The 27,008-nt window shown below is 54.0% G+C and overlaps 1 protein-coding gene across 7 annotated transcripts in view; it reads right to left on the bottom strand.

Moving 5' to 3' along the window:
* Window positions 1-27,008, bottom strand: part of SRGAP3 (SLIT-ROBO Rho GTPase activating protein 3) — a 200,322-nt gene that overhangs the window by 24,160 nt on the left and 149,154 nt on the right. For 4 of the 7 annotated variants that reach the window (XM_060180777.1, XM_060180779.1, XM_060180778.1 and 1 more), the window contains 11 exons: window positions 24,177-24,362; window positions 21,587-21,715; window positions 20,390-20,611; window positions 19,247-19,348; window positions 17,929-18,126; window positions 17,313-17,397; window positions 11,741-11,768; window positions 9,473-9,559; window positions 3,944-3,974; window positions 2,887-2,947; window positions 449-526 (listed from right to left, as the gene is read on the bottom strand). In XM_060180777.1, the coding sequence (XP_060036760.1) occupies window positions 449-526; window positions 2,887-2,947; window positions 3,944-3,974; window positions 9,473-9,559; window positions 11,741-11,768; window positions 17,313-17,397; window positions 17,929-18,126; window positions 19,247-19,348; window positions 20,390-20,611; window positions 21,587-21,715; window positions 24,177-24,362 (1,207 nt within the window). Of the gene's footprint in view, window positions 1-448; window positions 527-2,886; window positions 2,948-3,943; window positions 3,975-7,169; window positions 7,273-9,472; window positions 9,560-11,740; window positions 11,769-17,312; window positions 17,398-17,928; window positions 18,127-19,246; window positions 19,349-20,389; window positions 20,612-21,586; window positions 21,716-24,176; window positions 24,363-27,008 lie in introns of all 7 variants that reach the window. The other 3 variants (XM_007522262.3, XM_007522263.3, XR_009547096.1) reach the window with 3 other exon arrangements.

Here is a 27,008-nt window from a genome sequence, read left to right as displayed (position 1 = left end):
CCACCATAAGCCAGAGCTGAGCAGTACTTAGGTTTTAAAAAAAAAAGTGCAAAAGCTTTTAGGGGCCTGGTGGTGGAACACCTGAATGAGTGCACACACATGTTACAATGTGCAAGGACCCAGGTTCGAGCCCCCAGTCCCCACCTGTAGGGGGAAAGATTTGCAAGTGGTGAAGCAGGGCTGCAGGTGTCTCTGTCTCTCTTCCTCTCTACCACCCCCCTTCCCTCTGGATTTATGGCTGTCTCTATCCAACAAATAAATAATACAAAAAAAAAAAAAACCAACTCTCTCTTCAGCCCCCTACACTCTGCCAAGGCCCCATCACTGAAGGAACCTGGAGGACACATGGAGCCAACCAGCTCCAGACCCATCGGACCCAGGACGGCGACAGTCCCAAGCCCAGGCTCCTCAGCCATGAGCTCCGAGCTCCAGACATTACTGCACCCACCTCTCTCGAAGGAGTTTTTGATGTCGTTGACTTCAACCTGAGACCCAGGCACTCGGAAGATGCCTTGCTGCTGCAGACCTGGAAGACAAACAGGCAGAAGCTGCCTCGAGGCTTCGGGCTCACGCACCCCAGGGGCTCCACCACCTGATGTGAAGAAGCAGGAGCTGGGACATGACCAGAACAGCAAGGCAGTGGTTCACCCGGTAGAGTGCACAGATGACCATGGGTTAGCGTCTGGGTCAAGCCCCTGGCCCCCACCTGCAGGGGTGGAGTGGAGGTTCCTTATCTGTCTGTCTGTCTATCTATCTATCTATCTATCTATCTATCTATCTATCTATCTATCTATCTATTTCTGTATCTCTATCCTTCACTCTCTATTTCTGTCTACCATAAAGAAAGGAAAAGGGAAAAAAAGGGGTCATCTTAACAGTGGAGCTGTGTGGGCACTGAACCCTAGTGATAGCCCTGGTGGAGAGAGAGAGAGAGATCCGAAACTTCATCTTATCATCATTATTGTCATCATTCATTTTTTATTGAGGAGGGATCAGTGGTTCACAGTCAATACAGTTGTTGGTCCATATGTAACCTTTCTCAGTTTTCTGCAAAACACTCCCCCCACCCCCAGCCCAGGCCCTCCTCCCCCACCAGACACCAGGATCTGAAACTCCGACGCCCACCCCCCCCCCCCCCCCGCGTCCTTTCTCTTGGTGCAATACGCCAAACCCAGCCCAAGTTCTGCTTTGTGTTTCCCCTTCTGTCCTTCTTACTCCACGTCTGTCCCTGAGAGTGGCCATCCCACCTTCATCCTTCTCTGTCTGGAGAAGCCCCATCTGTGCTCCCATGATCTCCCCCTTGTCTCTCTTTCTTGTTCGTCGTCTTGTCTGTCCCTTAAAGGTACCGTCTATCCTTGTGCATAGTACGCTGCTCTGCTAGGAGCCGCTATGGACAGGAATGAAACCCCAAGTCCCTCTAGAGAGGCTCTGTATAACCATTATGCTATCTGCCCATCACCCTCTGGAGGGATGCTCGAGGCTGCCCCACAGAGGGCGCTCAGCAGTGAGTCTCAGAGTGTGTCAGAGAACAGACTGACCACCGTGGGGATTGTGCTCTGGTAGCTTATTAAGTCGCTGAAGCCAGTCAGTCAGCCAGGAGATTCCTTTAGACTCAAGGACCCACCATTCCTTCCCCTCTGGCTGCTAAGTGCCAGACGCTGGGCTGAGAGATGGCTTCTGAGACAGGACTCTGCTACCTAGCACCTGCGTTAACTCATTTTTCTTGCCCCAGCCCACAGATGATGGGTCGACAAACTGGCTTAAGTCCCTCAAACTTAAGCATCAATTTATTGTGGACTTGTTGACTTAGTGCTATTGTCTGTACAGTGGCCCACATCTACACTACTGCAGACAGGTGTGAACACACCTCATCCTCCCACACAAAGCACTGGGGCCCCTCACTTCCTGCCCTTCCTACCCGAGTCCCCAAATCTGCTGTGACAGACCATGAATCGATCTTTTGGCTTCAGCCGGAGGCGGAGATTGAACCTAGGGCCTTGGAACCTCAGGCATCAAGCCTCTTTGCACAAGCACTATTGTCTGCCCGGCCCTCCTGACCTGTTGAGCAGCAAACCCTGGCACTCGTCCAGTAGCACCAAGGCTAGCAGAAGTCACATCACGCTTCTTGTGTCTGGGTGGACACTCCATTTTGGAGGCCTGGGCAAGGGAAGCACAGTGAGGTGTGCAGGGGACAGTGTGCCAGGCAGTTCCCAGACACTGTGACTCCGTCAGGGGCTTGACTGCCACCCACCAGCAGTGACTGATGGATCTATCAGCCAGCTGCTGTCAGAGGTCAGCGCTGGGGCTGAGTGGGGGTGAGGGTGAAAGGAGAAGGCTCTCCTGGCCACGTCCCCCCAGCCCTTGGGCTTCCTAACCGACGGGTCTTCTTAGCACAGCCTTCCATCTTCTCCTCCTGCCCCCTCACCTCCAGACACACAGACATACACACACACACACACACACACACACACACACACACACACAGACAGACATGCACAGACACAGACTCACATACAGAAACACACACAGACATATACTTACACACAGAGAGACACACAGAGAGACTCACATAGAGACACACACATACAAACAGATACAAATAGACACAGACACACATAAACATACAGACAGACATACACACACATACAGATACAGACACACACACAGATATCCACTCACATACACACAGAGACACTCAGACTCAGACTCACACACATACTCACACAGACATCCACTTACACACAGAGACACTCACAGATGCACAAAGACACACACACACACAGAGACACAGAAACACACACACAGACACCCACTCACATACACATACAGACAGACAGACACAGACACACACACACACACTCACACACACAGACATCAGATGCTCACCATATAAGTTGATGTACCGGATACAGCTTTCCACCACGAGAGGTATGGCTTGTCCTGAGTCCTGGAGAGACAGAGTGAGAGAGAGAAAGCCATGGGCTGTGGGGCCTGGGAGACACCAGGGCAGAGAGATGGGCAAACACAGATTACACACTCAAGCCGGAATGTTAGTACCAGGGTTAGTAGGAAAACAAGCCAGGAAGTGCCGGTCTCTGCGGCTCACAAGTTAGGACAGAAAGCCACAGCTGTGCAGGGAGAGGCGTGGTCAGGAGCCCTTTAAAGAAATGCTCTGTCTCTGACTCTGCTGGGAAGGAATCAAGGAATGGGGCTCAGGAGGCTTGAAGGGCCCTCTGGGGTGGGAGAGGGACCCCGCTGCATAGAGAGCGTGGGCTTTGAAGAATGCTCTGCCCCCTGCCCCCCCACCCCCCCACTCCACCCTCAGGGGCTGAGGCAGGCTCAGGCCACTGGTGCTAAACTCCAGGGCACAGGCTGGACCCGGGTCCTGCTGTGCTCTCTAGAAGGGAAGCCCAGTCTAGGTGGGATGTCATGACTCAAACATCCAAACACCAAGTGTCCTAGTAAACATGCATCAAGGGGAAGGTACAGAAATAGCTGCTGGCAGCCCCTGAGCTCCCGAGAGCCTTAGCCCTGAGGCTGGGCTGGTGCAGCTCTACGATTCTGCACCTGGGAGGGACTGGACTTTCGATGGCATCTTCCCAGACCGTCCACGGCCACACTGAGCTGGCCCGGGGTCCTTTAGTTTGATTCCCTGATGGGCTGAGCTCCTGCCATGGAAGGAGGCTTAGGGAGCACCTCGCCTGCCCTCCAGCTGCCTTTAGAAGAGGCCAAAGGGGAGGACCCGGGGAGGAGGTCGGGACACACTCCTCTGAAGGAGGGCTGCTCATGGCAAGGGCCTGAGCCATGAACTTGTTCATGGCCATGGCGCCTCCTCCCCACCCACAGGAGGAAGGCAAGGTGGGCCCTGTTCTAGACGTCTCTACGAGAGACAGGCTCAGTCCCACCCAGCTGATGGGGCTCAGTGGGCCTTCCTCGTAAATACCTGGTTCCTGGTTCGAGCATTTCTTCTTCCTCTGATAACAAAAAAGAAACAGGCAGCAGAGCAGGAGAAAAAGAAAAGATTACGCGGGAGTGAGGTCAGTGAGAGTGAGCAGATCCTCCGGAGTCCTGAGCACCGAATACAATGGCAGCCAGCAGGGATGGGGGATCGAGGTCCCTAGGGAGACCCTGCACCTCAGGCCTGCCAGGGCCTCCACCCTGCCCCCCAAGCCTCCTGAGGTGTCTGGCTTGGAGCCAGGTGACACAGGGGTCTGTCCTGATAAACTGTGGTGGGGATCAGCGCTAAACCTGCAGTATAGGAGGGGTGAAAGCTGAGTCCACTCTCAGTAAGTAGGGTTGTCTGCTAGGTCCTCTCTAGTACAGGAGGGGTGAGTACTGAGCCTCTCTCAGAATAGGAGGGGTGAGTACCGAGTCCTCTCTCAGTTCAGGAGTGGTGGGTACTGAGTCCTCAGTACAGGAGGGGTGAGGGCTGAGTACTCTTGCCTATCTCCCTCTATCCCACACAGGCTGCTGTTTCCTGGGGAGGAATAAGTCAGGGCGGCCTCAGACTGGGAGCCCTTGAGGTGAGTGCAGGAGAGCTAACACACCCACAGGTGCTGAGTCAGGTTTTTCAGGTCCCCCCCCCTCCTCCACTCTGCACAGAAGGTGAGGACTGGCCCTGCCTTGGTGTTAGACCTCCCGGCCTGTGTCATTTATCACAAGAATCAGGTCTTCTGTTTGAGAGGAGAAAGGCATATGGGATGGGGGTAGTGTGGATGGTGGTGGTGCAGCCTGTCAAACACACAATACCATACTCAAGGATCTGGGTTCAAGCCCCCTCTCCCCACCTGCAGGGGGGAAGCTTCATGAGTGAAACAGGGCTGAAGGTGTCTGTCCCTCTCTTTCTCTCCCCCTTCCCTCTCAATATCTTTCTGCCTCTATCCAATAGATAAATAATTTTAATAGAAAATATCCATGTGTATATGAATAAATAAAAAAGGCCCAAGAGGTCCCTCCCCCAAGTCCTCTGCAGAGCTGAGTGGGGCTGCAGGTACAAGGACACAGGATCTCGTCCTCTGCCCTGCCCAGGGGACTCATGGCAAAGCAGAGCCATAGGTGTGAAGGGAGGTCCGGGGGAGGCCAGGCTCCCAGAACTGGCACCCTGAGAGTTAGAGCAGGCACTGTGAGCCCTGGGGCACAGGCACCTAGAAACTTCCACAGCTTTCCCCAACTGCATCCATCTGCACTCTTAAGCCAAGGCTATGACTCTTCCCTCCACCCCCACCATCAGAATCACATGGCCCCTGGCAACCACATTCCTGGGCATGGCTCTTGTGGGGAGAGGGCCTCCTTTTGCACCCAGACTGCTGCAGACACACCTGAGGTGCAGGCATGTCTGCTGAACAGGACGCTGCTCTAAGTGTAGGGCGACTAGAAAGATGGCAACCGGGTTCAACAATCACACTGTTGTCCCTCTGGGCAGGCCAGAGCTGGTCTGTCCTTGGTCCCCTGCCTGGGCCGTGTGGGGAGTCTTGCCCCAGCCTCTGCCCCCTAGCTGGCCTGGACTCTTCTATTAATGTGATGCTGAGCCTGCTCACCAACCCCTTGCCCTCGGGTGCTGCAGGACTGAGTCCTGGCAAGCACACAGGGTGCGTGTCCCAGTGGATCCCGGGGACAGAGGCCACAACCCCATCAGCACCAGTGGCTTCACATTGAGGACAAGGATGTGGCTCCTGCATCACTGCCAGCAAGGGTGACCTGTCCTAAGTGTCAGAGGAGGGTCATGGAGTGACACAGAGGGGCTGTTTGTGGGGAGCCCATGGTCCTCAGCGTCTAAGTTCCTGTGTCCTGATGGTCTCCCACTCCAGGAGGTGAGCAGACTGGAGGGTGCCCCCATCCTTGCACTCAGAGTGCCAGTCCCAGGACTTTCCTTCACACCTGAAACTCTGAGGTGGGAGCCTTCTATGTTTTTCTGTGACTCTCCAGGCAGGGCAGGGGACTAGACCCTGTGTCCCTGTGCCTGCAGCCCCACTCAGCTCTACAGAGGGACTGGGTTGGGGGCGTTAACCTCTTGGGTGGCTCCTTGGGATCCATCTCTCAAAATTCCTCTTTCTCGAAGTGCCCTGCCCAGAAGGACCCCTGCTTTGGGATGGGCACACCCCTTGCTGCCAGTCCTGGCTGTCCCCACCATAGGCTCTCTGCTTGCCCCCTACTGCTCCCTGGCCAGTCCTTTTGCCAGAATTCAACCCATAGCTAGAGACAGTCTCAAAGCCCCGGCTGACCCTGCCTTCCCATTTCCAGCAGCTTCTCCCTCACCTGTCAAGTCCTGCCCTGCCCACCTTCCCATCTGAGGGCAGAGACGAGAGGGCTGGAGCAGTGCAGCCTTCACAGCCCCCAAGTCACCAGCCAAGTCCCAAGCCTTTGCTCTTCTCCCCCGCAGGCTGACGTTTTCTGCTTCTGCGCAGTCTCTTCTTCTGAGGGAGCTGGGCTCTCAGATGATGTAGGGGCTTCCCTCCTCTCTAGAATCATGTCAGAATGCATCTCCCCTTCCTCCGCCTGCCTAGCCCCCCACCAAGCCCCTGACCCCCTCATGTGCCTGGTGCCTTCCTATCCAACATGGCTTCACGCTGCGCCCTGCGCAGCTAATAAAAGCAAAAGGAGAAACACTCACCAAGCCAAAAAGCTTTCACCTTTCGCTCACCCTGGAAGGGTAAGCCTGGAATTCTAAAGGGATAATAACCTCAGCTCTCTGCCCCACCCCCACCCCAAAAGAAGCGAAACTCAGGAGACCCCAGGTTTCTCACATACAACACCGTGCGCCCCCTTTGCTGGTGGACTCTCGGTGTAAGGGCAGAGATGCGCCTGGTGTCTGCGGGGGGTTCCTCTGTGTCCTCCTGGGGACTGTGGGGGTGGGGAGGTCAGGGGGTCCCTCAGTCTGTCCCTCAAGGGAGTCAGGATGAGCATTTCTGGTTTTGGACCCTGCGGGCTGGGATGGTCATTCTGGCATTTCAATGCTGCTGCGACCTCTGTGGCTCTGTGTGACCGGGGCAGGGGGCCTGCTGGAGACTCTGGGAGACACTTGGTGTGGAGCTGGGGCAGGCCACAGGGAGGACCCAGCTGGCCGGGCGCAGGGGCAGGTGGGGGCCCCTGAGGTTCCTGGGGATGGAGGAGGAGGGAGGCTGCCATTGCATTGGGCACGCTCGCGGACCCCGTGGCTGCTCAGCAAATACCTTAATGAACGCTTCCATACAGCCGTTAAATAGTTTATGGCTGCACACTGAGAGAGGCCTAGGTCTCCTCATTTTCTGTGGTTTAGGGGGAAGGCAGGGGGGCCTAGGGGAAACGGAACAAAAGAAATCAAAAAAGCGACCGACGTAAAGCATACAGGATGGGGGCAGACGCTCTGCCCTGGGTGCCTGTCTGGAGTTGACAGGAAGGCAGTGGGAGCCCTGGGCCCCAGCAGAGGGCCTTTGGGTGCTGTGGCAGGGAGTTAGGCATCTGGAGCCCACATGCATTCTGGGTCACAGAGGGCAACAGTCTGTGTCTTCCCTGGAGACTATGGAGACGCAGTCAGGGGCCGCCGCCAAGTGGGTGGGGTAGAGGGGGGCCGGGCCACAGAGACTGCACCCCCGGCCTGAGAAAGCAAGAGACTTTCACGGGGGATGGCGAGGGCTGGCTCTCAGGATCAGGGCTGGGGGGGGGGTCCCAGCTCTCACCTCCCGCATACCCAAGTGCCAGTCTCTCCGAGGTCTCTGGGCACCCCAGGTGCACCCAACTCAGCTCCATCTCTCCAACTATGAGCCGGGTGCTCATTCTCATCTGAGATATGCAGGGGCTGATGCCAAGAGTAAGGCAGAAGCTTTTGGGGGGCCCCAGGGAGACCCAGAATAATGGTTATGCCCTGCTCCTTCTGTCAAGCTAAAGCATGTCCAAATCTGTGCTCTCACTCCACGGACGCTCAGCTCCCATTTTACAGAGACAGAAACTGAGGCCCAGAGAGGGGACCTGAGGAGCTAAGCCACCTGGCATCCAAGTCCAGGGTTCTCCCCGCAGTTGCCAGGTACAGCCATGGAGTCCTGAGGTCATATGCTGCCCGTCCATCCACCCTCTGGCCTCCTGGGGGCAGGCTGAAAGTGTCTTGCTTTGCTCTGAGATCTCCATTCCCACTGCAGAGTCCTGCCCGCTCAGCCCCAGGGATCGGGACCCAGGCAGTTTCCTAGGGGCAGGGGAGGCACACCATGCACAGCCCGATGCCCATGTTGGCTTATTTGTTCCTCTGCCCACCGCCCACTAGGGCCAGGAGGCTTCTGTGGTCAGGAAGAGGCTCCCCAGACTGAGAGAGGCAGCTCTGCATCAAATGGCTGGGTTCACAATTTGGGGAGCAAGTGGGGCCCTGCCTGGCTCAGACAATGTCCATTTGGGACGTGTGCCCGGTCCCCAATCTTGACTGATTTCTGCGAATGGGCAAGGCTGTGAGCCAGTTAGGGTCAAGGAGATACATGCCGTCTCTCTCTCTCTCTCCGGACTTCGGAAACCCCACCCTGCAGGGGGTGCTAGCTGGCTCTCTTCACAGAGCAGATGCCGTCAGCGGCAGGACATGCATGCGAAGACACAGCTGACGTCAAGTATCATGCCACCCAAACACGGCAACCAAAGTCACAGCACAGACCAAAGCTTGGAAAAGAAACACCAGGCGTGGTTATCTCAAGCCCATCTTGGATCCATGTTGATTTGGTTAGCTAAGTCCATGTCATCTCGTGCTCACAAGTCACTTGCCCCTGGGGGGTGGGGCATGGGTTCGAGGGTGTGATGCTTCCTGCGATGGGCCTGCTTTTTGGATTTCCAAATGCCAAACAGAGAGTGCCAGCAATGTGCCCCCAAGGCCACGGCTTTGGAACTTAGGAACAACTTGAGGATAGCAGCTTTGCTATCTAGCTGTCTTACTGTTTTAGAATCCCGATTCTCAAATGTTCTCTCTTCAGTTCTCCATCTTGAATCAAATGGGACCCTCACCAATAAGTGGGCCCCAATTAGTTAACCCCCTTCAGATATGAGGCAACTGAGCCTGTGAGCTATTAGGAAGCTGGCCCAAGGCCATACAGATGATACATGATTGGGGTTGGGACTAGAATCCAGCTCTTCCCACTCCCTGTTCTGGAGTGACTGAGATTGGGAAGTTAATCTGACCACAGAACACTAGGTGGCAGCACTTTAGGAACCATTAGACACTCATGGCCAGCAAGAGTAGAGACTCTTAATGCAGACCCTGGGCTCCCAGCATCCAACATCAAGGGTGCCCTCTGGAGGGTTTCCTGCAAATAAACCTGAATGCTTTTTTTTTTTCTGTAAATTTTCCAATGGAATGCAGAGAAAATAGGGTGTCCGGTTCCCCCTCCCCAGGTCTCTTGTCCAATCCAGAATGCAGAAGGCTGTTGGAATCACACCACTTGAATTCTTTGTGTCTTGTGGGCTAGTGGGACAAGGAAACATAGCTATCCCAACTTTGCACGACACCAAATCAAGACCGACTTACTGAAGTGCTGGGTGGGGTACAAAGTGGGGGGCAGGAGAGCAGCTCAGCCAAGGAAAGTGGGGCAGCCTAAGCCGTCCATCTCTTCTACTGCTCAGATGCAGAGCAAAAAAAAAAAAAAAAAGCAGAAGAAAGGAAGGGAGGAAGAAAAAGAGGCAAGGAATAGAGAAAGCCAAGGAGAGGAAGAAACCAGAGACCAATGTCCCCTTCCAGCCTTTCAACCAAAAGGAAATTAGCACCTGCTGCCCACACAGACACTGGCCTCACACTTCTTGGGTGACCAAAAGGATGGTGAGTAAACGTCCCCCCCCCCCCCCGACAACCCAAACAAGATGGGAGTCGCCATCCAAGATGGCGGCAACCTAGGCATTCTTGGGTGAGCTCTTGCTTCTAAGAGGCTGTGCACGGGAGTGCCTGGGCTACACTGTTGGACAAGGAACTTGGAGTGATTTCACCTCTAGTCCAGACCATGGGGGCGAGTCCATCCAGGTTAGGGAAGCCAATCTCTAGTGGGAATACCCTTCATCAGACCTTTGGTTTGTATTTGGCTGTGCCGTTTCCCATGTACTTCTCATGTGCCTGCTTGTGTCTAGTTGATTGGGGTGTTGGGCTGTGATGAAGCTGGGTTCTCTTAAGATAAAGTTCTTCAGTGTGAGAGAAATATGGCGTGTTGCAGTCCACATGCCAAGACCACTTGGCTCTGTGAGAACAGCAACAAGTGGCTGAGTGGTCACCCACAATAAACAGCGCTAAGTGTGAGAGAGACAGCCAGAGAGTGGGAACATCTCCCTAGGCCCATCTGGTGATGGTCCAGACCACATCTGAGTTGGCAACAAAGGCATGGCAAGTTGGGTTTTCAAAGTAAAGGGGAACTAAAATAATAATAATAGTAAGTTCATGTCACTGGTTTGCTGAAAACATTGCCTTGGCCTTGCCTGAGAGCAGAGGTTCTGGTATCTGGTATCCCCAGTGGGGTTTCCCAGGCCCTGGGCCAAGGACATATGTGACAGAAAACAGTTTGGAGGCCTCTAAAGTAAATTCCTGCATTTTCCTCTGACTTGAGACCTGGCTGGGGTCAGGTTACAGATCCTGCAGGGGTTGCAGGATCTGGAGGAAGTGAGGGCCTGCTCAGCACACTGCCTTCTGCTTCACTGCTTACAGATCTGGGTGTAAAATGTGTCTGTGCTTTGGGCCCATGACAGCACCCTCTTGGGGCAGAGCAGAGGGGAGTTAAGTAAATGAGGGGTTTGTTTCTAAGAGCTTCTTAGTGGGACCCCTGCCCTTTCACATCTACTGGAACCAGCCTGCTGCTCCCAAATTGCAGACCTAGAGGCTCAGCTGCACAGAAGAAGCTTCTGGAAGAGCATTCAGTCTCCCCTAGCAGGGCGCCACAAACTGACACCCCCCCAGCTTTCCAAGCCCTTCCCCATGAGGAGAAGAGAGTTGAGGGCTCAGCCTCCCTCTATTCAAGTCCCAGAGCTTGTCTGAGGGTTCAGCCATGGGGGTCCATGGGGGGGCATTGATGGGGAACGGATGCCATTGTGTCAGAGGGCACAGAGTGAGGCAAGAATAAATGGCCTCACGACGGAGACACAGCCTCTGGGCATGGCCGACTTGCAGCAGGTGCCAGGCAAGGGGTGGACCCTGAGGGCTCCCCGGGGAGGGGTGTACTCTGAGGGTACAGTGGAGCCAAACTCAGGGGAGGTAGGGGGACAGAGGAAGGCTGGCCTGGCCACTGAGTGGACACTTCCCTGGCCCTGGCCTGCTGAAGAAGCTGGGAGAAAGGCACAGGAAGCCAGGTGACTCTCCCGATCAGCCCATCCAGGGGATATGCCCATGTGTGTGCTGTACCAGGCCAGCCAAAAGCTTGGGCAGATGCCCCCTGCCCCAGTGCTCCAGGTCTGACTTGCAGATGCTCAGCTGTCCTGTAAGGAGTAGAGGCAAGGCAGCACCTCCCCCAGACTCCGCCCCCCACAAAGGGCCCACAGCTTGAGAAGCATCAGCTTGTGCCCCAGCAGTGGGAGGGCACCCCCTGCCACGGCAGCTGCAGCACCCTCCCCATCACGGGCCTGGAGTGGACATTTCTAGAACAAGCAAAGCAACAGAAACAGCACATGTGCCTCCCTCAAGCTGGTGGAGAGCCCCGCTCCTCTGAGCCCCCCAGAATGTTCTGAGCGCCCCTGGTCCCTCAGTCAGGGCCCTCCTCACAGATGCCCTCCTTCTCTGCTCCTCCCACCTTGAGGGGAAAGAAAAGGGGAACCCGGTTCTTACCTGGTCGTGCCACATTCTGCTCTCTCCCCTGGAAGGAGAAAGGTAAATTGATGTTAATTTATTTTTTTATTTGTTATTGGATAGAGACAGAGAGAAATTGAGAGAAGGGGGAGATAGAGAGGAAGAGAGACAGAGAAACACCTGCAGACCTGCTTCACAGCCTGTGAAGCGACTCCCCTGCAGGTGGGGAGCTGGGGGCTCAAACCGGGATCCTAATTCATCCTTGTGCTTTGCGCCAGGTGCGCTTAACCCACTGCACTACTGCCCGACTCCCTAACTGATGTTAATTTATTTTTATTAATTTTAAAATTATTATATTTATTTATTGGATAGAGATAGGCAAAAATTGAGAGATTAGGGGGAGACAGAGAGGGAGAGAGACAGAGAGACACCTACAGGTCTGCTTCACCACTCGAAAAACTTTCCCCCTGCAGGTGGGGGCTGGGGGCTCGAACCCAGGTCCTTGCACATTGTAACATGTGTGCTCAACCATGTGTGCCACTACTTGGCCCTGCAAATTGATGTCTATATACATATGAATTTCAGCTAGAAGGCATCCATCTCTTTCCAAAAACAAGAAATAACTGGTCTTAATTTTTCCTTAATGCAGTGCTGAGGGGCTGAACTCAAGGTCTCTCCTATGTGCTCTGCCACTAGCTGCCTCGCGGGTCTGGGGATTGAACCCAAATTCTCAGGCATGCAAGGCCTGCGCTCTACCTGCTGCACCAGCTCCCTGGCTCCTGAATTCTTTGTGAGATGGGAAACCAAGTCACACCTAAGTGCCGGTGTATCTGGAAAGAACTGCGTCTTGTTATATGTGTTACCCCCTCAAGAAGCTGGCCTTCGCTTGACACGTATCAGTCCATGCTCCCAGGCATCCAGTGTTCGAGACATGAGGCTGTGAGCAACGTGTGGGAGGGCCACTAGACTGCTGTTCTGTCCAGCATTAGCACTAAAACGCCTTTCCAAAGCAGGCACAGGGCATTCCTCTTCTCCACAGAGAACCACACTGCACGGGGCTGGGTACAGAACAAGGGGCAGGGGAGGGTCATAGAGGCCCAGGACTGCAACTCGCGCTGTATGGACCTGTGAGTCCCGTCTTTCTGGTCAAAGCCACAGCTGTGACAGGAGGGACCACCACTGGCTCAAGCATAGCACAGACCAAACTAGGAAATGAGACATGGTGGGTGAGACCGGCAAATGTGCTCTGTTCATTTAGCTGCTTGGCTCTCACCAGGATCCAAGACTCCAGCTGACAAGCCTGGGGCGGCTGTAACCCCGGTGGGGGGGGGGTAGGGGAGTAGGGGAGTAGGGGAGGTGTCAGGTGGGCTGCTCAGCTCTGACACACAAAAGGGTCTTTTTGGAAGATGTCTGCTCCAGCTTCTGATACTCTCAGCTTGCCCACTCCATGAATTCACAGGCCGCTGCTCTTCCCTGCCCCCAGGGAGCATGAGTTTAGTACCTTCTCATCCTTCAATCTCCTCCCTTCAGAAACCTCTCTGATCCCCCAACCTCCAGCAGCACCCCTCTGTCCCCCACATACACCACAGCTCTCCCTCTCAGCCTGAAGTGGTCCTCCATGCACTGCTCCCTGTTCCCTCTCTCTCTCTCTCTGACTCCAGCGTTATCACTGGGGCTGGGTGTCAGCACTATGAATCCACTGCTCCTGGCCGCCATTTTTTCCATTTTATTGGATAGGAGAGAAATTGAGAGGGAAGGGGGAGATAGACACACAGAGAGAAAGACAGACACCTGCAGCCCTGTTTCACTGCTTGCCAAGCTTTAAACCCTGCAGGAGATCCTTGCAGTTCCCCCAGGCCTGCCCATGGTTCCCTGCTACCCTCAACCCAGCAGGCAAGAACCTTCCCAGTGAAGTCCGTGCCAGTACTCCCCTTTCACACAGTGCCTTCAGAGCCCGCTCATGCCAGCTTTGCCTTGCAGTGAATAGAAAAGAAGGGAGAGGTGGTCTCAGCAGCAGTGTTTTGAGTCATTCGGTACTTTATTCACTTTAGTCAACAACAACATGTCAAGACTGTAGAGACATCTCACTGGGGGTGGGGGAGGGCTGCCTTGCCATGCACAGAGCCCAGGTTCAAGCCCCAGTATCACCTGGGAAGACCAGTGCATCAGGGAGAGCTCCAGTGCTGTGGTATGTATCCTCCTCTCTCTCTGATTTTTCTCTTTCTCTGTGTCTCTGTCTCAAAGAAAGGGGGAAAAACAGCCCACAAGCAGTGAAGTCACACACGTGTGCAGTCCCAGTTTCACAAAAACTCATTGCATTTAAAAACAATGTATAGGGTGGGAATAGATAGCATAATGTTTATGCAGAGACTCTCTTGTCTGAGCCTCCAAAGTCCTAGGTTCAGTCCCCCACACCACCTAAGCCAGAGCTGAGCAGTACTTTGGCAATAGTAATAGTAATAATAATAATAATAATAATGTGTCATACTCACTAGTTGTGACAGATATATTTGTGGAGATGTTAGTTACTGATGGGGAAAATGGGATGTGGTGTATCTGGGAAGAGCTTTGCAACTTAAAAATATTTATTAATTTATTTATTATTGGATAGAAACAGAGAGAAATTGAGAAGGGAGGGGGGATAGAGAGGGAAAGAGACAGAGAGACACCTGCAGCCCTGTTTCACCACTTGCAAAGCTTTCCCCCTGCAGGTGGGGACCAGTGGCTTGAACCTGGGTCCTTGTGCACTGTCATGTGTGTACTTAACCAGGCGCACCACCACCTGGCCCCAGAACTTTGTAACCTGCCTACAAATCTAGAAAGATTCTAGAATAAGAAGTTTAGTGTTTTTGTTTTGCTTGTTGCACAGACCCCTTGTTATGAATCGGCCACTTAAAGGAGAAGCACCCCAGCTATCAGAAGAGGCAGGGTGGGCTTTCATTCGGCTGTTGACTGGGCAGCAGGACTGAGGAGGCCTTCTAGCTGGTTCTTTCTTACTTGCCCTTCTGCTTCTGAAGGTGCACTGCTCTGCCTTCTTGTTTGGTTGCTATCCATCTCGAAACTGAGATGGGCTAGAAAACCCCTTCCTGAGGCCAGCAAGTGGTGCATGCGGTTGAGTGCACACATGACAGTGCATAAGGACCCAGGTTCAAGCCCCTGGACCCCACCTGCAGGGGAAAAGCTTCACACGTGGTGAAGCAGGGCTGCAGGTGTCTCTCTCTCTATCTCTCTCTCTCTATCTTCCTCTTCCCTCTCAGTCTTTCTGTCTCTATCAAATAATAAATATAATAAATAAAACAAATATTAAAAAAAGAATTAAAAATAACTTTAAAAAAGAAAGACCCCCCCCCCCCAAAGCAAGGCATAGCTGAAGTTAAAATCAACTGGGCAGATTCACTGGGCCAGGAGTTCTGCCAATGCAAACCTGTCATTAAGGCCCCCAGGCCAGGAGGGTAATGGGAGGTTACATCTGTTGGCTACTGGGAGAGCTGGAGAGAAGCCCTCCCTCATCCAGGAGCCTGTATTTTACAAGAACATCTCATTCCTGTGGTCGCTTCTTTTTAAAAAAAGATTTTATTTATTAATTAATGAGAAAGACAGGCGGAGAGAAAGAACCAGACATCACTCTGGTACATGTGCTGCTGGGGACCGAACTCAAGACCTCATGCTTGAGAGTCCAGTGTCAGCCACTGTGCCACCTCCCGGATCACGACACTGTTTTGAAAACAGGCATTACCTTTCACTTATGTGGCCCAGCTTTTGCTACCTGGCTCCACAGAGACGATCTCCACCCCCAGCCTAGGACTCGGATGTCTGTCCTCTCGGAGCTGGTCTTGGAAGCTGCCACCACAGCCCGTCTCCTCCCAGGGGCTTGCCTTCTCTCTTCCCACTCCTCCTCTTGCTCTCTGGCCAGTGCCATCCCATAGCCCCCACCCTGGCTCAGTACTGAAATGTCGGGGTTCCGGGGAGAAGAGAAACCTCACCACACCCCACTGTTCTACACCCCACCCCACCAATAAGTCCTCACAAGCACTTCCACGCAGCTACAACTACCACCCGAATCAGGATCCAGAATGTCTCCAGCGCCCCAGCTGGAACACACACCACTGGCCCGTGGGGACAGGGAATGGACCAGCAGTCTCTGAAGAGCCACAGGGACAGTTCACAGGCTGGTCACTTGTGTTTGCTGGAGCAGATCTGTAACTTAACGAGGGGGCGTTGCATTGCGGATCAATCATTAATCAACGGAGTTCACCTGAGAGAAGCTCTAAGGATGGGGCAGTGACTCCAGGACTGGCTGTTCCTTGAGGGCACCCCGCTACCCAGGCTGGTCACAGCGGGCCCTTCCCCTCCTGCCCCACCACACTGGCTCTGTGTCTTTCTCCTGGACACTAACCCGTGCAGAGTCCCCTAGTGACTCCAAGCCATGGCTGTTAAATCTGTTCTTAATTACCTCCCAGCAAGGTCACATGTGCCAGGGGCTTGGAAAAGGCTTCCTTTCTGGAGGGTTCCTCTAGAGCCCAGGGCTCAAAGGCACCGAGCACCAGTAGAGACCAGCACCCACACGCTGGTGCCTGAGTAGGCAGGGCTTAGGAACAAGAAGAGATCTGGATGTGGGGTGCTCCAGGCACCCCACACCCCCCAGGCCAATTGTTCCCCTCAGCCACCCCAGCTTTCAGCATCCCCATAGGGGGCTGGGGAGAGGGAAGAGAAGATGGGGGTTGGGAGGTAGCTCAGTGGGTAGAATGCATGCTTCACTGTGTTCCAGGCTCTGGGTTTGGTCAGCAGAACCCCAGAGGGCAGCATGGAAAGCATCATGGGAGCTCCACGCGCGGGGGAGTGGTGCTCTGGTGTCTCTCCTCTCTCTAAGGATAGGGAATTTTTTAAAGTGGGGTCACAGGTGCATGAGGCCTTTGGTTCATTTCCTTACTGTATAAGAAAGGAAGGAAAGAAGGAAGGAAAAAAGAGGAAGGGGAAAATAGTGAAAGAGAGGATGAAAAAGGGACAGGAGATAGAAAGAGAGAGAGAGAGTAAGCGAGGGAGGAGGAAAGAGAGAGAATTAAAGAGACAGAAGGAAAAGAGGAGGGAGCAGATGCAAAGGCCCTGGGGCAGAGGTGAGCTTGCTGAGCCTGAGAGGACAGCTGCCCCTCACGCGGGAAGCACAGTGAGGGAGGGGCTCAGGTGCCAGTGAGGGAAGCCCGCCACAGAAGACAACTGGCCATGAGGGCACTGGACACAGAGAGCCTCTGCGCATGGTCTCGTGTCACGACAAAGACACCTTCTGAGAAAGGCGTCCTTTTGAGATGCTGGCAGCCCGCGCGGCTCAGGGGTAATCACACAGGCCTCCCGGCATGAGGCTTTGCTCTGCAGAGAGCACCCTGCAGACCCTGTGCCCTGGACTCCACCCCATGCCCCCCTGCCCTTTGGGGACCCTCCTCCCCAGGCTGAACGGGCACCTCCCATGTGCTTCCTGCAGCTGCCTGTCCCAACAGCCACCTTCCCCGTCTGGCCCATGTGGTTGGTGGCTCGGGGGCCAGGCCTCACTCCACCAGGCACCCCATGCCTTTTGCTGTAAGAGCTCCACTGGCACAACCCCCCAACCCCCACTCACCTTCGCCCAGCGTCTGCTTGAGCAGGTCGTGCTTGGCCTGTAGCTTGGTGATGAGGTTGCTGCCGTTCACGTACTCCTTGAACTTCTACAAGACAGGTTGGCGGGGCAAACTCTGGGTGGGGAGGCCACGGGGGTGGGGTGGGGGCTGTGCACCCTGCCTGCTCAGGCCCAGGGGGTGGGGTGGGGCTCCAGGCATTCTGGGTGGTTTTGCAAACACAAAGGCAGCTGGAGAGGCCGCAGAGCCGTAGGCCGGTGGGCCACATCACACCAGGCAGGTGCGGACGGAGGGAGGACTGAGTGAGGACATCCTTAGCCATCAACGGCGGCAAGACACAGGTGGTCCCGGGAGCACCTGCTGAGGAGGCCTTGGGGACCAGCCAGACGTCCCTATCTGAGTGACCTGAGCTGGGATCGAGAGATAGCTCAGCAGGTAGAGTGTACAGCTTGCTGTGTGGGAGGTCCTGGGTTTGACCCTCCAGCACCACACTGGCGGGCGCAGCAGGAACTCCCCAGATGGTGGGCAGTGCTGCAGTGCTGTCTCCTCCTCCCCCTCCCTCTCTCCACGGCTGGAGCTGCTCCCTGGAGGTGACCAGCGGGGGCAGCAGGGTCCACTCACCGTGAAATAGAACATCTCGGTCTCCTGCTGGTTGGCCCTCCTCTTGGCGATGTTGGTCTTGCTCATGTAGGTCTCAGAAGCGGCTGACTTCACCGACTCGGTGGAGCGGCTGTGCTGGAAGGCGTCCGAGACATCAAAGTCCTCCACGGTCAGCATGTCCTGCAGCGTCTGCATGGTGGCGTCCAGTGTCTTCCTCACCTGGGCGGGTGGACAGAGACCCTCAGCCCAGTGTTCCCGGCCCGCTCTGGTTTTCTGTTTAGGGTCTTCACGCCATTTTAAATACTCCTAGTATCTTCTTCTAGGTACTGGGGGGGGGGGTCAAACCCGGGGCCTCAGACATTCAAGTCATATACTCTGTCAACCTGTTGTTTCTCTTTCATTAAAAAAAAATTAAACACTTACTTCATTTAATGGATAGATGCAGAGAGAAACTGAGATGGATGGGGGAGATAGAGGGAGAGAAAGAGAAACAAACACCTGCAGCCCTGCTTCACCGCTTGTGAAGCTTCTCCTCAGCAGCTGGGGACCAGAGGCTTGAACCTGGGTCCTTCCGCATGGCAACATGTGTGCTCTCGCAGGAGTCCCACAACCTCGCCCCAACTTTTTTTTTTTGCCACCAGAGTCATCTCTGGGGCCCAGTGGTGTAGGATGAATCCACCACTCCTGACCATTTTCTTTCCTTTTTGACAGAGACATAATTGAGAGGGAAAGACAGAGAGACACCAGCAGCCCTGCTTCACCACTTGTGAAGCGTTCCTCGTGGAATTGGGGAGCCAACTGGGGCTCGAACCCAGGTCCTGGTACAATGTAACGTGTGCACTCTCCTGGGTATGGTGATACCCAGCCACTGAACCTACAGTTTCTGCTGCTAAAAAGAGCCTAAACTCACTGCAGAAAACAGAACCAAAAGACAAAGAAGAGAGCAGCACCCATCTGTCCTCCTGTAACTCAGACACAAGCTCGGCTCACATTTCTAAGAACTTCCTTCCGTCCAGTCTTTTCTCTGCGACATAGGCTCACACTCTAGCTTCCCCTGCTGTGGTTGTACCAAACACAAAGCTCTTTCATCTCTTTCTCCTTAACACCCTGCGAACACTCCTGCCATCACCCTTGTGTGTGGTCTCAGAGGCTGTGTCTCACATAGTCTGGCCGGCATGAGGTCCCAGGTCCGAGCCCCAGCACTGCCTATGCCTGTGCACATCTCTCCTATAAAACAACAAGTGTTTCCTTCCACAGCCAGATGCCCAGCTCTGGGGCATCCTAGGACAGCCTGGCCTCTGTTGGGAGGAGGGCCCTCCAGGGCGTGGGGAGTACTCACCTCCTCGTTCTCGATCTTGAGAGTGGCCAGCCGAGACTGCAGCTGGTGGTAGCGCGTGAGAAGCTCTGTCTGCACGGGCTGCTGGGCGCTGACCTGGCACACCTGTGGGGAGAACCACCTCCGCTGCAGCCGCCCTGAGCAGGTCAGGGTGCCACCCACTGAGGTTCACACACAGCAGGCTCCAGTTGGGCGCCCAGGCCAGGCCCTCATGCTCCCCCAGCCCTGAGGCTGACCAGGCTCTAAGGGGCTCATGGAGATGGGCTTGGAAGCAGGAGGTTGGACTGGGAAGCAGGGACCAGCAGGGGTCCTTGGAAAGAAGTGTGGGCCTGGGCAGCTTTGTCCTCATACTCCCCCAGGGGAGAAGCTCCAGAGAGCTGGCCGCAGGCCAGGGTGCTCTGCCAGCCCTGGGGTGCAGGCCCTCAGTGGGAGTGGGTATGTGGAAGAAAACCATTGAGCTTCCTACACCCCTTCTGCCTGGGACCCTCACGGCTACCAGCAGAACTAGGCCAGGCTTATGTTATCATTATTTTTGCGTGTGCGCTGTGGTCTCCGGCAGCATAGTTCCACTGTTCTGAGGCTGGCAGACAGAGAGAGATAGATGCCCAGTGCCCCTGGGGGGAGAGATGAGGAGACAGGGAGGGGGCAGATGGGACATTTGCTGATGGTCTTTGCACTGACTCCTGGGATGTAGGCTTGAGCCGGGGAGAGATGGAGGACAGGCCTGGGGGAGCCCAGCAGCTATGCACAGAGGCATCTGGAGACCCTGGGTGTCAGGGTGCCACTGTGGGGGTCTCTGGTGGCTCCTCCTTTCCCCACCCTCACTTTTTTTTTTTTTTGCTTCCAGAATGTTCTGAGGACCTGAGCAGCACCAGCACTGTTGGGCAGGGACACTGTTGGCAGTGCAGGGAGAGAGGCAGCCTTCCTGTGACCTTGGGCCGAGGTGGGAGGGTTCCCTTTGGGTCCCCTAAATGTGACCAGGAGGGGCTTTTAGGGAGAGGCTGAAGCCCTGCCGTTTTGGGGGGTCAGGGGGGCTGAGGCAGCCAGGTGTGGCGTCAGGGCAGCCCAGGGGCCGGGAGCTTGGACCCAGGTCTGGCTGGCGGGAGGGGGGAGGGTGTGGGGACAGGGCCCGGAGCAGCCGCCCACCTCGTCCCCCATGTGGGGCTGGAACTCGAACTTGAGGGGCGGACAGAAGACCTGGTTGCACATGTCCATGACCGTGTGCTTGTCGCTGCGTGAGTCCAGCCCGTCCACGGCGTTCTCAATGACATCCAGGCCCTCGTGCCTTGATGTCTCCAGGTTGTACTCGGCCGAGAGGTAGGTACGGAAGGTGCGTGCCAGGCTGGCGTGAAAGCCCAGGTCACAGCACTGGGGGGTGGGGAGGGGCAGGAGCAAGGGTGAGGGCGGCACCATGGGGGGGGGGGGAACTTCCTGCCTGTCTGCCTGCCACAGTGACTCATCCCTCACACCCCACCCCACCCCCAAACCCTCAGAGAAGCTGGGGACCACCAATTGGATGGTTCCTTTCCGGATTTGGTTTGAAGGTTACCTCCTCCAGGAAACCTTCCTTGATTCTTCCCCACTCAGAGATGGCATCAGGGGTCTCTGACCTCCCTCTACCCAACCCAGGAACTCCCTCATGGTGACACCTGCCCTTTGGCACTGCGACAGCCCCTGTGAGCTGGGTTATTCAGGCTGAGCCCTGAGAGGGTGGAATCCTCGTTGCTGCACCTGGGGCCTAGAGCTACTCAGCGCTCTCTAAGACTCCAGGAAACAAGATAAATGAAAGGGTTGGAAAGAGGGAAGAGGAAAACTGGATGGTAGGTGCAGGGCTGGGATGTGGCTCAGCAGGAGAGCCTTGTGCATAGAGCCTCTGGGTTCAACTCTCCCCAAAGAAGCGAATGAAAGAAAGGAAGGAGAGAGGAGGTGTCTGCCCCTGGACCAGTTAGAAGGAAGCCCTGTCTGCTCCCCCAAGTGACATTGGTCTCCTCCAGAGCCCAGGGGGAAGCAGTGACCCACAGACTTCCTGCAGGGACACAGCAGGCCCAGAGGGAGGGAGGGACCAAGTATGGAGCCCTCCATTGTGGGGCCACAGCCCTATCTGAAGGGCCAGGAAGACACAGAAGAAGCAGGCTTTGGCCCAGATGCCACGGGAGGGTCCCCACCACACCCACGTCCCCCCACTCCCCGTGGTTCCCACGCAGTGACTACTCCTCAGAATCCATGTCTGCTCTCCTTCCCTCAGTCTCTAGAGCTGCTCCCACCCACACCAGGGCCCTGGAGCTCAGCCGCCCCTCTCCCGGGCCTGCCCCTTCCCCCTGCCCCAGGGGTCCCTGTGCTCACGTCTAAGAGGTCGGACACGTCATGGATGTAGTACTTGCTGATGGCCGCGTTGGTGGCCGCCAGGTTGAGCAGATAGTCATTCCGGGCCTTCGTGCACTTGAGCTTGTTCTCGGAGTACTTGGCCTGCCTCTGGAGGGGACGGGGAGAGGAAGGTCAGCGCAGAGGCTCCTGAGGGGCGTGAGGTTTCTGCACCCCGACCGCCTGGGGGCAAGTAAGTAACTGGGAGCAAGGGTCCAGGACATGGCCTTTCCACTGTACCTGGGTGGCCAGCAGCCTGTCTCCCTGCCTGGCTTGTGACTTCTCTCTCTCTCTCTCATTGCCATGCCTGCATTCCAGATCCACTGGTCCCAATAGCCACTTGTTTCTATCTATTTTATTTGACAGGACAGAAAGAAATTGAAAAAAGAGGGGCAATAGAGAGAGAAACAGAGAGACACCTGCAGCCCTGCTTCGCTGCTCATGAAGCTTGCCCCCGCCCAGCAGGTGGGAAGTGGGACCAGAACCCACTTTTGAACCCAGGTCCTCATACATGTAATGGGTGTGCTCGGCCAGGAGTGCCCCCTCATAACCTCTACTGGCTTGTGATTCTGAAGTGCCTGTTAGGTGAGGCATCGTCTCATACATTCATTGGCTGTCTATCTATGTTGTCTGGAAACACCTGCTGTAATACTTTGCCCACTTTTCAACTGGGTCTCAGTCTGGTGATGAGATGAAAAAACAGTCTGCAATGCCTGTTTTTCTTTGCTTTTGGAAATTGGAATCTTTGTCCTGGAATCTTAATTTATTTGCTTCTGGTTACTTATTTAATTCATTTATTTATTTAGATTAAGGGCTTCACACAGGCATGATTTTCTCACACATGGGAAGACTTTTTCATTCAGATAGGGACAGAGATAGATAGAGAAAGGGGGGAGTAAGAGGGAGAGACACTATAGTGCTGACGCTTCCCCGGTGCCATGACACACCCATATGGTGCTGGGGCTCAAGCCTGACTGAGCTTGGGGCAAGGCCGTCTCCCCACTTGGTGGGCCACCTCTCAGCTCCTGTATCACATTCCTTTTGCAGTCCTGCTGCATTTTCACAAAGATTTTCTTTAAATCTATTCAATAATGTGAGAGGGAGAGAGTGTGAGAGAGAGGCAGAGAGAGAGGGAGAGGAAGAGAGAACCAGAGCATCACTGGCACTTGTGATGGCTGGAGATCAGGCTCAGCATCCCGTGCTCTGAGTTCAGTGCTCTGTCACTGTGCCACCTACCGGCTCACAGTCCTGGTTAGACTGTATTCCTGCTCCATCTCTTAAGGGTTTTAAGCCCGCTGGGATCAGATAATTAGAGAAGTAGTCAGAGAATTTCACTCGCAGAAGCCCAAGCTGACATCTTTAATGGGGCTTGGCAATGTTGGTGAATGAGGTGGACAGTTGCACAAGGAAGTCATAGTGCTTTAAAAAGAAAGCAAGCTTGGTCCAGGATGACAAAAGCCAGGATGTTCACTGTTCCTGTCCATTCCCTGGCCCGGACGGACATCACTAATTGATCTAAGCACCAGACATGTTCAGAGTCCTCTCACAGAGCTCTGGGATGACACTACTAATCCATCAGAGGATCCACACGCCATCACTGTGGAGTGTTTTTTTGTTGTTATTGCTGTTACTTTGGGTTTTTGCTGGGATTCTATGCACCTGAATGACTCCACCGCTCCTGGTGGACTCTTTCCCACCCCATCCTCTCCTTTCAAAATCAGACAGAGACAGAGTGGGCAAGAGACAGAGAGGGAATGAGAGACACTGCCTGTGAATCCTCCCCTGTGCATGGCACTCCTGTGTGATGCCAGGGACTACACTTGAACCGGGTCCTTGCCCATGGGAAAGTGTGTGCTCTGCTGAGCTGTGCAAGCTACCCCCAGCACCATCATCAGACTTTATACCTGAAGAGCAGAGCCCGGGAGATACTTCGCAGGTGGGGCATGTGTCCTGTACGTCAGGCCCTGGCACCACATGGGAGCACCATGGACAGCAGCAGAAGTCAGAGTGTCACTGGGAGGGGGGTACTTGCCTTTTTTCTTTAATTTTTTATTATTATCTTTATTTATTGGATAGAGACAGCCAGAAATCAAGAGGATGGGAGAGATAAAGAGGGTGAGAGACAGAGACACACCAGCAGCCCTGCTTCACCGCTTGTGAAGCTTTCCCCCTGCAGGTGGGGACCAGGGGATCAAACCTGGGTCCTCACACATTGTAACATATGCACTCAACCAGGTTCACCACCACCCAGCCCCTGGAAGGGAGGAACTTACAAGCCCAGGCCTGCCTGACTCGGAGGCGAGCACTCTGCCCGTCCCCAGGACCTTGAAGTGGCCATCTTTGGTGACAGTGCCACCAGCCCGGCTCCTTCCCCGGGGAGCTAGGTACTGTCAGCCCAGCGCTATGCCTTCCTGTGGGGATCTGCTCAGGGCGACCCCCGAGACGCCCACTCAGGTCTGACACAGCCCATGAGAAGGTGCTGCTGGGCGGGAGCCTAGGTTCAGCTCTCTCCAGCTGGCCCTGGGGAGCTAGGCCTGAGGCCAGAAGTGCAGGGCAGGGAGGCCCCACTCGCCTTCTCCTTCATCTTCTCGATCTTCTTCACGGAGCTGCGGCGCTGGGGCCGGTCCTCGTGCCGCAGCAGGTTCATGCTCAGCTCCCCCGACTTGCTGAACTGCTTCTCCTCCTGCTTCTCTGCCTCCTTCAGCTTGCTCTCCGCGCTGATGCTTTCCGTGTGGTACATGTGGTAGGTTTTCATGACCTGAGGACACGGGAGCAGGAGTCAGCAGCCTGTGCGGCTAGACACAGGTGCCGCCCCCCAGGCCCCACCTGGCGCCCGCTCTGCAGGCCGAGTGCCCAGCTTGCAGGCCGAGTCTGGCACAGCTCCTGGCAGGAGTGAAATGGGTGGTACCCATGGTGGGCAGGCATTGGGAGCCCAGCTTGGGGGCTGGAGGTGATTCTGCTTGGTGAAATAAGAGATGAAAGATGTTTCACTTATCTGTGGAATCGAGAGAACTGATACACGTGAACTTGCACAAAAACAAAACAAACAAACAAAAGAACCAGAATAAGAGCCAGGAGGTAGAGGCAGCGGCACATCTGGTTGAACGCACACATTACAGCGCACAGGGACCTGGGTTCAAGTGCTCCGTCCCCACCTGCAAGGAGTAAGTTTCACAAGTGGTGAAGCAGTGCTGCAGGTCTGTCTGTCTGTCTCTGCCTCTCTGTCTCTGCCTATCTATCTATTTCCCCCTTCCCTCTCAATTTCTCACTGTCTCTATTGAAAGTAAATACGTATTTCCCCCAGGGTTGTAGCTGGGGCTCAGTGCCTGCACTATGAATCCTCTGCTCCCAGCAGCCATTTTTTCCTTTTTTTTTTTTTGTTTCGTTTTGTTGTTGTTGCTGCTGCTGGATAAGACAGACAAATTGAAAGATGAGGGGAAGACAGAGAGGAGAAGAGAAGAGAAGGATAGACACCTGCAGACCTGTCCCACTGCTTGTAAAGCACACCTACCCCCCTGCAGGTGGAGATTCGGGGGCTCAAACTGGGATCCTTGTGCCGGTCCTTGTGCTTCACATTATGTGCGCTTAACGCGGTGCACCACTGCCTGGACCCCTAAAAAATATTTTTTTAAAAGAAGCAACAAAGCAGAACTTGACCTCTGATTGGTGTACTGCGCCAAAGTAAAAGACTCTGGGGTAGAGGGGGAAGGGTTCAGGTCCTGGAGCATGATGGCAGCAGAGGACCTAGGTGGGGGGTTAGATTGTTATGAAGAAAACTGAGAAATGTTACACATGTACAAACTACTATATTTTGTGATCAACTGTAAACCATTAATCCCCCCAATAAAGAAAAAAAGGAAAAAAAAAAAGAAGCAAACTGACTCTGAAAATTATGGTGGTTATCTCTGGGAGGTGGGAGGGTAGGGACAGAGAACCTTGGTGGTGGATGCCGTGTGGAACCATGCCCACTTATAATCTTGTAACGCACTATTAATCATAAATTTAAAAAAATGAAAGAACAAAATACCAAAAAGGAGCTCATCTTGTTCTCCCAGAACCTCTCCCACTCCCTCGTGGCTCCTACCTTGCCCGCCACTTAATGGTCAAGAATGTTCTCGGGAGTCGGGCTGTAGCACAGCGGGTTTAGCACAGGTGGCGCAAAGCACAAGGACCGGCATAAGGATCCCGGTTCGAACCCCGGCTCCCCACCTGCAGGGGAGTCGCTTCACAGGCGGTGAAGCAGGTCTGCAGGTGTCTGTCTTTCTCTCCTCCTCTCTGTCTTCCCCTCCTCTCTCCATTTCTCTCTGTCCTATCCACCAATAATAACTACAACAATAAAACAACAAGGGCAACAAAAGGGAATAAATAAATAAATAAAATAAATATTTTTTTTTTAAAAAAGAATGTTCTCACGCTGTGTGTGGCTCAGCTCAGAGCCAGTAAACCAGGAGGAAACTTCCGGAAGAGGGACACCTGACGTGGTGACTGTGCTCTGTGCTCCGCCAGATCTCTGTGGCCATCTGGGCAGTTGTGGGACAGGACCCAGTCTTCCTCCTCTCTCTCTCTCTCTCTTTCTCCCTCCTTCCCTCCTTCCCTGTAGCAGCCCCAGGTCCTGGAGAGAGAGAGAGAGAGAGAGAGAGAGAGAGAGGGAGAGAGAGAGAAAGATGATCTTTAGAGACACAAGTCAACCATCTTGTCTGGCCACTTGCACCTGAAATGAACTCAGTTCCCTTGTGCCGACGCTCACCTCTGAGTAAGGACCAGTGAGGGGGGAAGCTTCAGGAGTGGTGAGGCAGGGCTGCTGGTGTCTCTCTGTCTCTCTTTCCCTATTTCCCTCTTCCCTCTAAATTTCTCAGTTTCCTATCAAATAAATAGTTTTTTAAAAAAGCATGGTGAATGCTAAGAATAATCTTTATTTTCTTGTGGGCTTTTTGTAATTTTTTAGATGAATATATTTTTTTATAGTAAAGAATTCTAAAAGAAATTAAATTTTTTTTTAAAAAAGAAAATATACATGATGGCAGAGGAGGATTGTTATGTGGAAAACTGGGAAGTGTTACACATGTACGAACTATTGTATTTTACTGTCAACTGTAAACCATTAGTCCCCCAATAAAGAAATTTTAAAAAAAGAAAACATACAAAAAGAAAAAAAAGAATTTTATTACATTGCTGGAGAGTATCCCATTGTATGGGTCTACCAATTTCTCTCTTCTTCTTTTTTCTTTCTTTCTTTCTTTCTTTCTTTCTTTCTTTCTTTCTTTCTTTCCCCCTTTCTTTCTTTCTTCTTTTCTTTCTGTCTTTCACCAGAGCCCTGCTCAGCTCTGGTTTATGGTGGTGAGGAGGATTGAACCTAGGACCTCTGAGTCTTAGGCCTGAGAGTTTGTTTACAGAACCATTATGA

The sequence above is a fragment of the Erinaceus europaeus genome, chromosome 21, assembly GCF_950295315.1.
Source record: "Erinaceus europaeus chromosome 21, mEriEur2.1, whole genome shotgun sequence".
NCBI classification, from domain to species: domain Eukaryota; kingdom Metazoa; phylum Chordata; class Mammalia; order Eulipotyphla; family Erinaceidae; genus Erinaceus; species Erinaceus europaeus.
Note: the sequence above shows the minus strand (reverse complement) of the source record. Positions and strands in the feature narration are given on the sequence as shown.